Source organism: Anarhichas minor, unplaced genomic scaffold (genome assembly GCF_050575085.1).
Source record: "Anarhichas minor isolate MPS153535 unplaced genomic scaffold, ASM5057508v1 ptg000016l, whole genome shotgun sequence".
Lineage (NCBI taxonomy): Eukaryota > Metazoa > Chordata > Actinopteri > Perciformes > Anarhichadidae > Anarhichas > Anarhichas minor.
The window spans coordinates 5,115,619-5,130,691 of NW_027466462.1; the positions used below are offsets into that span (position 1 = coordinate 5,115,619).

Genomic DNA, 15,073 nt, shown 5'->3' on the forward strand with positions numbered 1-15,073 from the left:
CACATACTTTCTCCTCCTGGAGGAATATACTCTTGGGGTTCCAAAATGTTTCGAACGTGACGGTGCAGATAGACATTCAGTATTTAATGCAGGATTTTCTTTTTCTCCACATTTCAGAATAGCGGCGAATGAACCGTCGTTCATGTCGATGCAGTTGAAGATATTAGACCAGCGGCACAAACAAAAGTTAAACCTAAAGGCACTAGATGCGGTGCTTTTTGGCCCTCCTCTCCGTAAGTATGCAATGTGTTTTTAATATCAAAAGCGTATCAACTACACCGTCGCTATTCGTGGATATCAACTTGTTGTGGCCAATAAAATATGCAGCATTTGCTACAACCACCCGTCTTCTCCTGTTCCTTCCTCGTCTCTGCAGGTGCACAACATAACTGGATGAAAGACTTCATCCTCATGGTCTCCATCGTGATTGGTGTCGGGGGCTGCTGGTTTGCTTATGTGCAGAACAAATCCAGCAAGGTGCACATCTCTCAGATGATGAGGGACCTGGAGAGCCTGCAAAACGCAGAGCAAAGCCTCTTAGACCTGCAGAGCCGGTAAGGGAAGGAAATGCATCCGATGTAGACTTATGTAATGAAGGTTCTACCGGCTGTACAGGTTCAACAGAAACAAAGCAGCCTTGTTGTGAGTTAATAATAGACAGAGGTTACATACAGTAGTCCACCTTCTCTTTTACTCTCTCTAAAACACACACGCCTATATAGTTGCATTTTTTGGGGGGTTATTTTTTATGATTAATTCAAAATGAATGCTCTAATTTGACAGCCCTAGTTTTTTTTTCACTGCGGTCAAAGAGAAGCTCTCGCTCTCCTGTTTGCGGCACAAAAATCTTTTTTTTTTTCACATTTTATTAGGATGAAGACATCATAAAATATGACAGCCATTCAAAGCTTTATTCGAAAACGTCAAAGATATTACATTCAGTGCTAGATACTAGATATATAATGATTTATGGCTGACTTTAAAAAAATATTGCGTGTTAAACATTTTACTGAATTGACACTTAGTGTTCCCCCTCTCATCTGCCAGGCTGGAAAAGGCTCAGGAGGAGAACCGGACGGTGGCCGTGGAGAAGCAGAACCTCGAGCAGAAGATGAGGGACGAGATCAACGGGGCCAAAACAGAGGCTCACCGGCTCCGGGAGCTGCGAGAGGGCGCTGAATGTGAGCTCAGCCGGCTCAAATACGCCGAGGAAGAGCTCGTACAGGTAGGGCCTTCCAGATTACCTACTGCCCCTGAATGCCTCTTGGAAAAGAGATTTATTAAATGCACAGTATTTACATATTCAAGTCGAATGGCTAATGTATTCGCTGTATATGAATGTAAATGTATCATGACTTCTGCTAAAACACCTTGAAATAACGAGATTAATCTCATGTTCTTCTTATTAAATTCCACAAAATTCCTCTTTTGCATAACCACGAGATTTCCCCACACAGGAAATACAGCAGCGACATATCTAATGAGTTCTCGACTCTTCATTCATTTGAAAGTCACCCTCACTTAAAGCATTTGATCGGTGACTTTTAAAACATTTGACGGTGGATTGGATCTGTCGTTGTTCCCGCCCCCCCCCGTGTGCGTAGGTGCGTAAGGCCCTGAAGCGAGCGGAGAAGGAGATGCAGACGGAGCGGTCGGTGCCTGAAGCTCTCCAGAAGTGGCTCCAGCTCACGCACGAGGTGGAGGTTCAATACTACAACATCAAGAAGCAGAATGCCGAGTTTCAGCTGTCCGTCGCCAAAGACGAGGTAACGGCATCTACATTTTATTTTAAATCATGTGACATTGTGGAAGATTAGCTTGGCTTCGGATTGACAGTCTAAGACACGTATCCACAGCTTTTTTTATATCGCCTGTCACAAACTAAAGTACATGGAGCTGTGCCTTGCCCATCTCTTCTTGTCTCCACCTGGTAAATGAGCAGTAAATCATGTTTACTGCTCCTATCGAGTCTCTGGGCTTCAGCACGTCAGTCTGCTCTCTTGTGGACAGCCAGCATTGTTAAAAAGCAGTGTAACCAGCATGCCTGGCCTGTGGTGGTGGTGGTGTAAAGTATCACTTCTGTAATATTTTGGCTGGTCAGGGGAAGAGTGACGTGGATCCATTGACGGCAGGAAATAGCAGTCTTCAGCTTAACACCTAAAATGGAGAAATTAGCTCCAGGAAATGTGACGTAGGAAGCTGTATTCACGTCAGCACTTCATTAGTTTTAATCACATTCTATTTGATTCAACAGTTGAATGCATGTTTTAATCTGGCTCGACTATAGTATTAAGGGTTCCATTTGTTTTTCTCATTAATTCTTTGTTACTTGCATCTGGCCAAACTCAATTAACTTGTAAATTCACATGAAGCCTTGAAGTTGGGGTGGCTTTAAAAACATAGATTGCTTTTTTAAAATGAATTACCTGATATCAGCCAGACTTCCATTTATGTTCAGCTTGGAGAGAGAGTCCCTTATGACCTTAAATCAGGCCGGTGGAAGAGCTGCTAACAAACCTGTGAGCCTCGTTACAGTGAAACACTTTTCCACTCGGTTCTAAATTCCAATTTGATTTAATACCAAAACAACAGTAACCCTTAAAAACCTTTTTATAATTGAATGAAGTGGGTGAAAGTTAATCTTAGATCATTTCTCTTAAAATAATCTTCCCAATGTTTTGTGTGTTTTTGAAGGCAGAGAAAATAAAGAAGAAGAGAGGTTCTGTGTTTGGAACCCTGCATGTCGCCCACAGTTCATCCCTGGATGAGGTGGACCACAAGATACTAGAAGCAAAGTAAGAAACTATATGAACACACAAACAGGCTCGAGTGCCAAAACTGTCTAATTCCTGATAAAGCAAAGACTGCTTCTTACCTGGTCTTTTTAATCAGGAACTCTAATGTCTGGCAGGTACAATCCACTACCCCCTGCTCACTAAATTGTGTTTTTTCAGGAAAGCCTTGTCAGAGGTAACGGCGTGCCTGAGGGAGCGGCTGCACCGCTGGCAGCAGATTGAGAAGCTTTGCAACTTCCCTGTAGTCAATAACTCGGGGCTGCCGAGCCTGACGGCCAGCCTCTACTCAGACCACAGCTGGGTGGTCATGCCCCGAGTCTCGGTGCCCCCCTACCCCATCGCAGGAGGAGTGGATGACCTAGACGAGGACATGCCTCCCATCATTCCACAGTTCACAAGTGAGTAAGACGGCAGAGGATTTTGCGACACAAATCAATGCAGACAAATGTGGCGAAATTAAGTATAATCCCCATTTCGTCCTCTTTGACTTTTCCCCAGCGGCCACGTTGATCCGGCCCTCGCTGACCCGCAGCAGCAGCCTGTGTCGTTCCCGCCGGAGCCTGCTGAGCTCTCCGCAGTCCTCGCTGATGTCCCCAGACCCCGACCTGCTGTCCATGGCCAGCTCGTCCCTCTCCTATCGCACCGAGGCAGACGACGAACATATCGTGTTCAGCTCGGATAGGAGGGGGTATGTAGCGGTGGCCGGGACGCCGCGGAATGGTTTTACAGTTTGGACTCACAGGTGTTTTATCCAGACATTCACACAGATGCTTTGGGGTTAAACTGCCATTTGTTACTGGGTGCCATCTAGTATGTAGTGCCTCTGCTGGAACCTGCACATGATACACCATAATTAGTTAATGTCTAACATAATTAAATGGCAAGAATTAAAGTGCATATTCTGCCTACTTTAATTCCTGCAGTTTGTCCCCAACTTTCCTTACTAATGTAACTGAAATTCAGACACTGCTCTAATTTGTTCGCTCATCATTGTGACCTCGGTGCATCTGCTCTCCTCAGGGAACCGGCTCAGGAGGGCAGCTCCGACACGGACTCTCTCAACTCTTCCTTGGGCCGCAAGCAGCTGCACAACCCCTGCTCGCCGGGCTCGGACACCCCATACCGCAAGATCTCTCGCGAGGAGCTGCTACTGTTTACCCAGAGTCCCGAGCTTCCTGCGTCCACCCACACCAGCAGCAGCAGCAGCAGCAGTCTCAGGGACTCCACACCTTCTCCTCTCCCTCCCACCCCGGCCACCACCCCCTCCGGCCCGCCCTCCACCTCGCCTTCCCCAGCCTTGGAGCACCACCCGTTTGCGCACAAATGCTCGCCCGACATCACCCGCGTTCTGCCCGAGTCCCAAAGTTTAACCTTCTCACAGGGGAACGTCACGTCTCAGTCAGGCAAGGGCATGTACAACGGCATCCTGGAGAAGTCCTACAGCTTCGGCCAGCTGCCCGCCAACATGCTACCCAACGTGGGCCGTTACCCGTCTCTCACCTCCCTGGACTCGGAGGGCCGGAGTGTGGGAAGGGAACACAAGCTCCAGAGCACCTCGTCCCAGGACTCCAGCGACAATGGAGAGAAAATGAAGCGCTCCTCGTCTAAAATCAAAAGCTTATTTAAGAAGAAAAAATAAAAGTGGCAGAGTGAGGTTAGTGTATGAGAGAGAAAAATAAAATATAAAGAGTTGTTTTAGCCCTAATACTAAAAAAATGGACATCACTCTAAGCTAAAACATTTAATTTTCTTTGGTATTTTCTTCTTTTGTTCATCAAAAGATGGAATGTAGCTCAGTCTGGGTGCCTTTAGACTCCTCAGACTGGTAGCCTTATTTTTCAATAATGCCTTTTTATTTCGTTCACTCGCAGGGAAACCTGCAAGGAAAGGTCAAAGGTCATGATATTTGTCATCCAGACAGCCCAAAAAGTTGCAATGTGTAAGGGTCGAAAGGTGCAGTCCATAACGTGTGTATTGTTTAGTACAGGATGATGTTTGCTGTTCCTCCTGAAGGTATTTAAGTCACACGTTCAGGAGGGACAGCATTACATGCACATCGCCAAGACAAACAGGTCATAAGATATCTTTAAAAAAAACACTTTCGTGTCCCAACTATTCCTCGCTGTTCAAATTATGGACTGCATCTGATGAAGGGTTTGACAAATTTCCTTTCAGTAAAAACAAAACAAAAAAATCCTGCTAAACGTTTGTTGCACTACTGCTTTCCTGATATTTTGGGAAAGAGCCGCTGCTTGCGGCCTACATATAGATATAGAGATGAGGAATACATGGCCAGCGGCAGTGGAGACGCAGCACATGATGCCAGAGCCAAAATGATCTGATGTGTCTTCAATGCTGCTTCTTATGTATCTCTCAATATATATATATATATATATATATATACTTTGTTTTCACGTGATTATGTTCTTATAGATGTTTTTGAAAACTGTATGAACTGATCTTTACTGGAGAAGGTTTATTGAATATGCAGATTTAACCCACACCAGTAATCTTTCGTAAAATCTAGCTGTCCCTTACTACTTGATTAACTGTGTCCTGTAGCCAAACCAACGTACCATATCCTTTGTCTTAAATACCCTGTCCCCCTTGTAAAATTGGGTGCCATTGCCAGATTTTGGTCAAATTTTCTTTTTGTGGTTGGAGGGCCTTATTCATACTACATTTAAGGGATACACGAGTGCAAGGAAGTCTAATGTAATGTGACCGCTACCATCTTTGTTTCCAGGTTTTATTTACGATACAAACACTAAGAATTATATGTCTATAAAGGAACTATTTCATCAAGATTTTAACAGATCACCTGCCCTCCCCTAAGCTCGAAGCAGACCCATGCAATACGGTCCCGTTCCTCAACTCTGGGCCCGCACCGAGCGCACTGATGTCAAGAGAGCCCCTGCTTCACACTGTGATTTCTGCCTTCATCCATGGACCTGGCTGTCACTGCTGCAGCGTAACACGACGAGGGGTCACGTGACTCCCGTGACGGAGGTGGCGCGAGGAAATGTCAGGGGGAGAGGGGGGGAGGGGGGGGGAGATGCCGTGTACGAGGTGTGTCTGGGTGACGGGACGACGAGACGATCCAGTGGCCTCTGTTTTTAGAATATTGATGAGGTTGTGGCAATACAATGAAGGAAATAGAAGACAGAACTGCAAGACGAGCATATATGAATGTTTACGAGACATTAGGGGTTTTTTGAGAACATTTTCTGTGTGAATATTTGTATACTGTAGAAGAATTAATAAAAAAAAAAAAAAAAAAAAAATGGAGGCATCAGATGTTGTAGAGTCATGTTTACCAGCTGGTCCATTTCAAGCCCACATCCTCCAAAGCCGAACGCCGAAGTGTGGGGAAAAATATCATTCCGACACCCCATTTGTCTTGAGAGTGGGGAAACCGTGATACACAGAAGAAGAGCATGCATGATTGCTTTATCAATAGAAAGTGCACGTGATGGAACTTGAGGTGATGGTTCATCAATTCGGGCACGTTTGGAGGGGAGCTGGGACGTCTGCCGGTGATGAATGTGTTGTTTGGGCACTGCTGTACACAGCAACAAATACCAGCCTTTCACACCGCCCCCCCCCCTCCTTAATACCCCCACCCCATAGAAGCAGTTACTGTGATGGCCACATGATGTCAGCAGCGCATCGAGTGAACGCAACCATATCAGCCACTCCCTGACTGGGAAACCTGTCTTCTTTTCTTCTGCTCAGGTTATATTATAGTAAGAGCCTACATATAATTAGCCAAAATATCATCTTGTTTCCCCACTCCCTTTTTGGAAAAATGGACTTCCTTCAAGCATAAGCTTAAATAATACATATCCAAAGCAGTTAAGCCAACATACTCTGAAAACATTATCCAATAGTGAAAGAATATATAAAAGCCATTCAGAAGCTTCGGGAGCAGAAGGATGAATAAATCGTGATTTTAATAATGAAGAAAATATTCAAAACAAAACTTTCAGTGCAGAGTAGTTTGGAAATGTGTAACAAAAAATCCTAAACTAATGCTAAACTACCGTTTTTGACTTTTTCGACATGCTATACTATGACCTTTGATAACCGCATCAACACCACGACCAGTGGATGGACACAAGAGGGATTATGCCTTATCTGACCTCAGCATCACCAGCCCTCGATTGGCTTCCTTCAAGATGGAGTCCATTTGCCAAAGACGTTGCACTATTCAAATTTGTACAATTTGTCATAAATTATTGTGAAATTATTTTGAAGTCTCTCCTGATTGAATGGCTTTTATATGATTGTTTTTCGACATGCTATACTATGACCCAATAGCAAGACAGAATCTGGTATAAAAGATTTCATTTTACCAAAAATAAAGGACAGGAATGGCTGTGTGGTCCCCGTGGTCCGACACAGGGTGCAGGCATAGACGGTCCAAAAATGAAGACTCAAAAAAAATACATCTTAATTTCAAAATGTTATTCTAAATATTGATTTTAAAATATGTTTTTGTCAAATTGTTGCTGAAAACTTTCTGCCAGCTGTCATTGAAAAGTAAATGCATATTAGCTTCCCTTCCTGTATTCAATGCACTGTACAGTAGCTGCAGTATCAGGCATATTGCCACAATAACTAGTTGGCACAGGAGTCTTACTGCTCAAACCCTGAGTGGGAGTTCAGAACTCGACAGTCCTGTAACATAGCTGCAGTGACCTGGATTATGAGCCCAGCTGACACTCGAAGTCGCTGCTGTGGTACGCGAAGTGAGTCTAGGGGTTTAGTTTAACTTACTTTAGTTGATGAAACACAGTGAAACAAGACAAAAGATAAAAAGAAAGTGCAAAAAAAAAATATAAAAACGAGATAAAACCCCAAACGTGCTTAATAAAGAATTCACGCTTTATCATGCTAAATTCCTGCAGGGCTCAGCTCAGGGTATATTGAGCACTTTACTGCAAATTACTGCAGTGTCCAATGTGAGAGTAAAACAGATCCCAAATTTTGGCAAATCCCATCTGACCTCGGTTTGTGCTGCTCGAAAATATTTGAATTTCTTTGACAGCAGGATATCAGAGTGGGGAGAGAGAGGAGGGATAGGACAATGTGAAAGGAGAGCGAAACACACAAGATGAAAGAATCACAACAAAACAAGTGAATCAGCAGGGTGCCAAGGTCACCTGAACGAGAGAGCGGCTGACTTATTGAGAGACAACACTGCAGCGGATTGTGTGAAAGAGTGAAAAACTGAGAAACTGAAAAGGTATCATGCAAGATTTGATGGAAAGCATAAACATGTCCGGCTAATTCTCACTTCTTTGTCTCATTAAACTCCTCAAACATCACCCTGTCCTCTATTGCACTCGTAACTTTCTCCTGTTTTTTTTTTTTTTTTTTTTTAAGTCAAAAAAAAAAATCCAATCATTTCTATATGTGTCAAAGCTCAAGCCTGATCTCTCAAACAAAGGCGGGCGAATTTGATTTGAGTGAATTCCAGGAGCTTTGTGCCGATGAATAAAACATTGCTTCTCCTTGATGTTGCCCGGACTTATCAAGTCACAGATTCCCCCTTTGAGCTCGGCGGTGACACCGTGCATGGAACCCCTTGCGCAGGATGAAACCGAAAAGATGAAGTTTCTACTGTATATCTTCAGCTTTGACTGCAAGGGAAGAGAAGTGCACAAACGCGAGGGTTTATACAGGTATGTGCAACGCACAGACACGATGGAGATTGACTTTCGATGGATAATGCAGTGAGAAAAGAAAGAAATAAGAGAAAGAAAGTTGATCTTCGATTTTCATCTATGTAAGGATCAAAACGACTGCGTGGAAGTTACGCAATACATAAGGATGGATCTTCCTTAATCCACAGTACCACTTGCAGGCTCACTGTGATAAGTGACTGCGTGTGACATTCATACATATTTAAGTGTGCTGAGCTGGTGTGGGTCAAATTAGTAATTGAAATGGGATTCACGTTTTCTTTATGTAATCAATCACGAGTGGGTTGAACAGCTTTGGGCCCAGATATTCAAAAATATGCTGAAAATTCTCCTCTCTCTTTCTCAGTAGATGGCAGACTTGCCCTGCGTAGGCTTTCAGGCTTAGATAACACACTGAACCTGCTGCTGCCATGTCTGACCACATCATCGTGTAGAGAGGATATGAGTGAGAGAAAGAGAAAGAAAAGAGGGATGGACAGGGAAAAAGGGAAACATTTTAATGTATTTTTTGTGCTAGAAAATGATGTTGGATTCATGAAGCATGCGTTCAGCTTTTAAAAATGTCCCCATGAATGATCATTAAGATGTTTTCATCATCACCCATCTAAAAGGGAATGTGTGTTCACCTGTAGAACAGGTTCCCACATTTTTAGACTTACTGAACAGAAAAGAAGGGGCATCTACATACTATAAATAGTCTTGATAATCAGCATTTGTGCTATTTGCCAACGGCAGCATAAACCAGAGTGACTTTGCAGCTCAGTCTTCCTGATTAAGACAACACCGTCAAATCAAGTGAACATAGACATTTTGCACAAATCAAAGCATCCCAGTGATTAGCTGACCGCAAGTGCCAGAGGTGCTACAGGGAGTACACAAACAAGCTGTAATTAAATATCCAACACAGAATTACATTAGAATAAGAAATGAACAGAATATTTCTTTAGCATCAAAAGCATACTGTACAATCATATGTACATTTAGTGTGTCATTAAGCAAAGCTAAAGGGGAACCGTGGCAATTTAGTATTGTTCTTCCATAAAATTGGGGAATTCGTAAGAGAAAGTATGAGTCAACACTGGATCCTACAATCCCCAAAATGCGACTCAATAGCATATTTCATTACATCCACCCCAACTCCCACTTCCTTTAAAGCCCATGAGAACTTAAAATCTTAATTGTTGGCCATGTTTTATCATTAAAGTCACGACTAGATAAGCAAACACATTTTAAGGTCTCATTTATTAAGAGCTCATCACTCCAAATAAAACCTCAATAATAAATAGGAATGCAGAAATCCCTTGAGTAAATGACTGAAAACTGTTTTAACTTTGGAAGAAGATATTGTGGTGACGTATTTAAACCCCACATCTGCACTTTGTAGCACAGGAATCTTGGTACAACTCTTTTCTCAGGCTGGGCAATACTCCTTGTGACTAGTAAACTGAAAGTTAAAAATTCTTGACAGTGAGCTTGAATAATGATGAGTATATATAATATAATATTTTTACACTTTTACAAAGTCTGTGTTTACTATTCATGTCACTTTTTGCCGTTCTTCATACTTTCTGTGTGCGTGTGACTGTGTAAGTACACACCATGTATTTTTCACGGTGCACACCTGAAAATCACGCTCGCACAAATCAGAACTTTTCTACTACAGCCGGTGAAGTGAAAAATGTCCCGATGAAAATACCCTACTCCTGTCCAATCACCATGTTTAGCATTTCCTTTGACCGCGCTGTGATTGGGTACAGCTTGCACCAAAAGACAGACGCACACTCGAAGGCGGTGTGGAAAATGGGGAAAGTGCTCTACTTTTCATGAACTCATGGACCAGTAAGGCAGTCAAGGAATTTGTGTTAGCACTGGGCCCTGTGCTGCAGAATATTTTTGAATAATCCCATGCGAGTAGAAAGCAGTCTGTATGGCTGAGTTGGTAAAGCGTGACAGTAACACTAGCAGGGTTAGCGGTTTGATTCCCTCTGTGGCCATGATAAAACTCCACGCACACATGGTGCCGAGAGGTGATAAAAGCAGCCAGCAAATGGTATGTGTAGTGAATGCTAAGCAGTAATACATGTGCAACTTTTACAGTTCGGTGTTGACTTGCAAAGCAACTGTAGATCAATGTGGGGTATAATGCAGCCTTGTCCAAGGTGAAATACCAGCCCTATTGTTCCTGTCAAAAGTACAGCTGCTCCACGGTCCCTTCAGCGGACACAGAGAATTAAGGGGGACAAAAAAATAAATTGCCAAAAGTGAAGGAGTGTGGTTTGAAAGACAAAAAGTCAAAGTGCAAGAGGAGAAGAAAATGAGGGGGGGGGGAGGTAATGTGGTTGAGCAGCGGTGCGTCTGAAAAGTAAAAAAGGTAATGTTAAGGAAGAAAAGAATAAAAACTCGACGATGAGTTTTGTGGTTTAAGAGTGAAGACAAGCAGGAAGGTGTGAGTGAATGATGAGGAATAAGATGAAGAATGGCCCTTTCTGAAAAAGACAGACACTAATGAAAACCATTGTAAATGTAAAATTACATTTTTTTTTTTGGAGTTAACAGCCCATTTCAAAATTGAAGATGAAAGAGTTTTTGAAAGAGTGTGAATTATAGCAGGTGAATGAAAGGAGAGAAGAGGTCTAAGATCAGACTTTCATATTAACAGCAGGTTAATGGCAGGAAACGTAACGGGAAGGCACAAGAACAAAAAGCTCAGAGAGCAGAGCTGCCTCTCTCCACACACACACACACACACACACACACACACACACACATTCAACATTTGTTTTACCTTTTTGATTGCCAGATCATAAATCATGAATGTTAATTATAAACTGCAAGTACTACTGAACATGGTGAATGTTTAAATGAGTTCAAACGAGTGGGAAAAACATCACCAACTCAACAGCCGAGTGGATAGTTGAATTACTAACTTACTTACAGTACTATTATTATGAATTATGAATGAGATTAATGAATACACACCATTTAGTTCTTCTTCTCTTCCTCTGATTCTGCAGTGAAATGTCAATACTGACAGTGTATGTCACGCGGGTTAAATAAAAGACGAGCAATGTAAAGATATCATCTTCATAACTTGGACCACTGGAAGGTCCCACGACTGGAGATTTCCTTTTTTTTTTTCGTTTATCTGCTGCAATACAAAAAAAAAAATGCAGCTTCCCAATTTGTGTCCCGACACCGTAAACATAACCATCTATTCCTGTTGCCCTGAATCCCCTCAACAGCATATTGTAGTTCATACAATAATGGCTTGTGTGACGCAAATTGTTGTCGGCCATTAAATATTCAACACCATAGCATTCGCCTCCACAGACAGTTTTGGTAGATTGTTTTGGGAAATAAGCAGAGTTGCAGCCTATGCGCCATCCTTTTCTTAGGGAGTGCAATATACAGCCTCTGCTTTGAAGAGGCGACACCTTGCATGGTAGCCCCCGCCATCAGCGGATGAAGTGAATAGTTTACCATTTTATTGAACTGAGAACAATAATCAGTCACTTTTCTACCAGTAAAACCTGCGAGCAACCACAACCAGCCACATGTCTCCCTTTCTTCTCCATTTGAAAGGCTCTGTTGCACCATAAATACACTTCTACAAAGCATTAAAAAGGTTCAGTTTTAAAAGGGAGACTAATAAAACGGTAGCGTCGATACAGCTCTATGTCCTTTAAGTCATTAAAAGAAAAGACAGTCATCAAACATTTTTTTTATATCAGATGGCAACAGGACACAACAAAGGCTGTTTTCAAAGGACATCTAATGATCACTTGAGTGAAATGGATGGAGGATATAACTGAGCAAAAATACAGAAAAAGGTTGGAAGTAAAGACCGAATCTGTGCAGTGACAAACCAAAGGGTTGTTTATCTATCCACAGAACTTCACGTTTGTAAATTGTGATACATTGAATGTTAACGTTTCATACAATACTGTATATCCGCTGTGTTAATAATCTTATGTCAGTAATCTAAAAGACATTGTACAGGAACACAAAAAAGAGGACAAGACTGAGAAAATGACAAAAAAAAGGGAACTAGAAGAAAAACACAGACTGGAGAAACACTGGGGAAAAAATAAATGGGTAAATAAATGAACGCAGCTAAGTGGAATCCCCAAGCAGCATGAGAAAACGACGGACTCCGCGGCAGATGTAGAGCAATGAAAAGATAAAGGACGAGGAAAGTGCGAGAGGGGGGAGTGTGGTGACAAAGAGGAATTGCAGCAGCAGTGAAAGAACAAAGTTTGTCCACGAGAGAGTGAGAGAGAAAAGGGAAGATGTGACAATTCTAATGCAAGTGTGCAAGTACAAGAAATGCATATCACAGAGGACCATTTGACCTGGTGCAATGCAGCTTTCTAGTGAAGAGTGGTTGACATTTATCAAGCAGCACACTGAATGGAAACCTGAGGACGTTAGCTATTGATAATACCGTTTGTTTTTCGTAAGGGACCCCTTTAAAGCAGTTTCGGCCGTGCAGCACCTGTAGACAGGTCAATATACGACATCTAAATGTCAATAAAGTAATAGCATCTGCAATTTTCAGTAGAAAAAACAAAGACACAGTTCAGTTTTACAGTCATATCTGTGCCATTTCCTGGCTGGGACCAGATGCCATGCAACCAACGGAAACTAAAGCTCTAGAGGTGCTTGTTGGCGGATGCAATTACTTTTGGCCAAACTAGCAGGATTTTCGTCTTTCCAGTCTTCATGCTAAGCTAAGCTAACTGGCTCCAAATACGTATTTGCAATACAGACGGGACAGTGTTATCCATCTTCTCATCCAACACACAGGAAGAAAGCATATAAGCTTTTTTTTTAACCAAAATGTTGAACTGTTCCTTTAACTGTGTCCAGCAATCCAGTTCAATCAGTGATTCCTACCAGTGTAATTAGGATACTTTTTTTCTGAGGAGAAAGGAAGGGTCAAGCACATGACCTCATGTTACATCCGTTGCGGGACGGCCTGGTCGTCACACAGGGTTCTTATTAAATGTTGAGACAAAATATGAGTGGGAAATGCTGAGTCCTGTTATTTTATTTCTTTCCCCCTCTGGAATGAGCAAGGCAATGAGACCAGTGAACAAACACATGGCCACAGGGACCTAATTTAACAAGCACCAGCTCTTTTAAAACCGAGTTTAAAACTGTAACTTTAAGGTAATGGTCACACATGAAATAAATGCGCGGGTTTGTCTACATGGGCTGAAACCCAAGGGCCCCAACTAGCAGCTAAATGTGTTCTTTGTCTGTGTACTATTAGCATATCCAGCATGTCCTCTTCACTTTTCAAAACCCTAGTTATAGTTGTCTATTTATTTACTAAACATTCCGAAAACGATGTCCTCCGACTGAAGAGTGCTGCAGGAATGAGTCCCAGCACTCACTTCCAGCTCCAGCTCCAGATATCATCATCACCGCACATTAAAGCCATGATTCTGCGTTTCCTGGACTAAATGCCTCACTAAACATACAAATAATAAATTCTGAATGGCTTTGAGGACTGCATGGCTGACATTTGAAAAAGAGGTATCATCAAAGGCTGATGCACATCTCTCACGATTACCTTATAGAAAAATCCATATGGTGACCTTTGTCGTGCATCTTCCTCCTCTTCGTTGATCATCAGTGAGCTTTAAATAAAAAACAGTAATATTTCAAAGGAGTCCAGATCAGTTAGTCCAACCTCAATGATCGATCAGGACCCATGTGGGTGTGACTGACGGGAGAGAAGGGGAGCTGTACCCTCACAAGCTCTCAGTCAGTTGTAGAAGTCTTACAGAGCAGAGGTTTCTAAAGAGCAAGTGGGCGTTGACATATTCTGATTACCTTTGACAATATCTTCTAACTCAAAGCACCGACAATTGATCAAAATGTTCTATTCATTAGCCTACTTCCTATTTAAGAATCCGCCATTGAGACTTTTGATTATATTCTCACAAATGATGTTGTCAGAAGCTGAAATAATAATTATTGAGTTTGACTTCTGTTGCCACCCCTGGTGTGCAGGGGGTAGCAAGGTTGGGACTCAAATTGAGACAGCTACAGACCCGGGGTTTGTTCCAGATGAACTGTGTCTCACCTGGAATGTGGACGAGATCAGGCAGCAGCCAAGAGTGTCCCCCTCCCCCCCCATCATGTCCCGGGTCCTGCAGTCGGTGGAGGGCAGCTGCAACGCCTGGCTTGAAAAAACTGCACCCGTCTCAATCTCGTGAGGTTGTCGTTGCTCATGTGTGCCCTGACTCAGAGCAAGTGGAAACAGGTGTGTAAATGGGCGGGGGATGTCAGGTGACCAGGACAAGTCTGAGGGCATCTAGTGGGTGGTTTGAGGATGGCAGAGTGAGAGGAAAGTCTGGGGGATGTGAGCCAGGCCAGGCAGAGAGCCAGGCCAGGCAAAAACAACCAAACAACTGGAATGTTCTCGTCATATCTAGTCATTTTAAAATGTTTATCCAGCACTGTGCTAAATGCAATCACACTTGCAATGTAATACAAAATTGTGCAGCTGTGATATTTTACTGATTATAGTAAGATTTTAGTCTCCTACATCACTCATTA

At 42.7% G+C, this 15,073-nt stretch overlaps 1 protein-coding gene across 1 annotated transcript in view; it reads left to right on the plus strand.

Annotated features, from left to right (window-relative positions):
* Positions 1-6,393, plus strand: part of stim2b (stromal interaction molecule 2b) — a 31,078-nt gene extending 24,685 nt beyond the window's left edge. Inside the window, exons 5-12 of the mRNA XM_076092694.1 lie at positions 118-233; positions 377-554; positions 1,048-1,225; positions 1,605-1,766; positions 2,695-2,795; positions 2,955-3,193; positions 3,294-3,537; positions 3,816-6,393. Coding sequence (XP_075948809.1) covers positions 118-233; positions 377-554; positions 1,048-1,225; positions 1,605-1,766; positions 2,695-2,795; positions 2,955-3,193; positions 3,294-3,537; positions 3,816-4,434 — 1,837 coding nt within the window. The 3' untranslated portion in view covers positions 4,435-6,393. The remainder of the gene's footprint in view (positions 1-117; positions 234-376; positions 555-1,047; positions 1,226-1,604; positions 1,767-2,694; positions 2,796-2,954; positions 3,194-3,293; positions 3,538-3,815) is intronic.
* The last annotated feature ends 8,680 nt before the right edge of the window (positions 6,394-15,073 follow it).